General features: G+C 53.1%; 1 protein-coding gene across 1 annotated transcript in view; it reads left to right on the top strand.

Annotated features, from left to right (window-relative positions):
- The window catches only part of DUSP4 (dual specificity phosphatase 4), a 1,417-nt gene extending 697 nt beyond the window's left edge, over positions 1-720 (top strand). Inside the window, exons 3-4 of the mRNA XM_009576685.1 lie at positions 5-107; positions 335-720. Coding sequence (XP_009574980.1) covers positions 5-107; positions 335-720 — 489 coding nt within the window. The remainder of the gene's footprint in view (positions 1-4; positions 108-334) is intronic.
- The last annotated feature ends 1,165 nt before the right edge of the window (positions 721-1,885 follow it).

Below are 1,885 nucleotides of genomic sequence, written 5' to 3'. Positions count from 1 at the left end.
CTGCCCCAACCACTTCGAGGGGCACTACCAGTACAAGTGTATCCCCGTGGAGGATAACCACAAAGCTGACATCAGCTCCTGGTTCATGGAGGCAATAGAGTACATCGGTGAGTGCCTGCGCAGAAAAGCAGCGTCCATGTGTGTTTCACCAGGGGGGAGGTTCCTGCCTCAAAGAGCTGCAGCCTTTGGCTCAGAGAGGACTGGGGTCCAGCAGAGTCCAGGCCATTTGTTGCACTGGCGGGAGGGAGGTCAGCCACCACCTGGAGGTTTGGCGAGGGGTTGGGCTTTGTTGGAAGGGTGTTGGTCTCATGTCTCATCCCCTGTTGTCCTCCAGACTCTGTGAAGGAGTGTTGCGGCCGGGTCCTAGTCCACTGCCAGGCTGGTATCTCCCGCTCAGCCACCATCTGCTTGGCTTACCTGATGATGAAGAAGCGTGTCAAGCTGGAGGAGGCCTTTGAGTTTGTCAAGCAGCGCCGGAGCATCATCTCCCCTAACTTCAGCTTCATGGGGCAGCTGCTGCAGTTTGAGTCGCAGGTGTTGGCCACCTCATGTGCAGTGGAAGCCGTCAGCCCCTCAGGGACACTGCGGGAGCGAGGAAAGGCCACCTCCACCCCTACCTCCCAGTTTGTCTTCAGCTTCCCAGTCTCTGTCGGTGTCCATGCCACCCCCAGCAGCCTCCCATACCTGCACAGCCCCATCACCACCTCACCCAGCTGTTAGCTCAGGGGCTGAGGCCAGCCAGGCGGATAGTGCCAGGCGTGGAGGGGGCAGGTGGGCATGGAGCCCTATGATGTTAAGCAATAGTGCTGGACACTGCCGTTCACCCTGGACTCAAATGTCTTTTTTGTAGAGAAATTTCTTACCTCATCTTGGTTTTTTTGCTTTTTAATTTTATGTTTTGAAAGCACGAAAGTCATAAAAGCCACAAACCCCGACATTGTCCAGGCTCTTTGGGGGAGGAAAAGAATAGTATACTGGGTTTCCTCAAGTGCCTGGTCTTCATCTCTTTCCATCCTTGTCTTTTTTTTTTTTTTTTAAAAAGAAAAAGAAGATATACCTCCCCTTCTCCCTGTATTTCTGCCCCTAGCTCATCTGGGTTGAAAAGGGAGCATACCCTCTTTTTATTGTGCAGCAGTCATCCCCCTTGCACAAAGAGACATGGGTGCCGGTGGTTGGTGCTGCTTACCTGAGCCAGTTGCACTGGGTGACAAGCAGAGCTGCAGGCAGGGCCTTAGGGCAAGCAGATGTGGTGTTTTTTTTGTGCACCAACCCTCCCCCCGGCCGGCGCGTGGGGGGCGGGCAGGCGCCTGCCGAGTCACCAGCTGAGCCCATTCTTGTGGCTGGGAGGCGGTTTGGAGGGGGAGATGCAGTCCTAAATGCCTCTTGCCTCTGCGTATCTCTGGTTCCTGCAAAACCTAGGTCCAATCTTCTGTGGCTTAAAGAAGAGAAAGAAGGGGTGGGGGGCAGCTCTGTTCGGTTTCCTCTCCACCCATCCCACTGCTGCTCTTCTTCCAGAAGGAGTAGGATGGGACATGGTTGGACTGTAATGGAAGAGAGAAGCAGCAGCCAGCTGGAGGAGAGGCTGGCCCAGAGATGTCATCCATCCATCCATCCAGCATCTTCAAACTTCCTCCACCTCATGACCAGCCCTCTCCAGCTGAGCTGGGTCTCACTTACCTGTGCAACACTGCTGTAGCTTTTGGTCCAAGCCTAGAAAATGCCTCATCTTCAACCCACCTGGAGCCATATTTCCCACCCTACCTCTCTCCTTCCCCCCCCAGTCCAATTCAACACACAAGATGCCTGTGTGGCTGATGTACATATGTATGGTTTTGTTCCTTTTTTTTTTTTTTTTTTTTTTAAAAAATTATTTTTTTTTTTTTTT

Source organism: Fulmarus glacialis, unplaced genomic scaffold (assembly GCF_000690835.1).
Source record: "Fulmarus glacialis isolate BGI_N327 unplaced genomic scaffold, ASM69083v1 scaffold18434, whole genome shotgun sequence".
NCBI classification, from domain to species: Eukaryota; Metazoa; Chordata; class Aves; order Procellariiformes; family Procellariidae; genus Fulmarus; species Fulmarus glacialis.
This window is presented reverse-complemented; position numbering and strand designations above follow the sequence as displayed.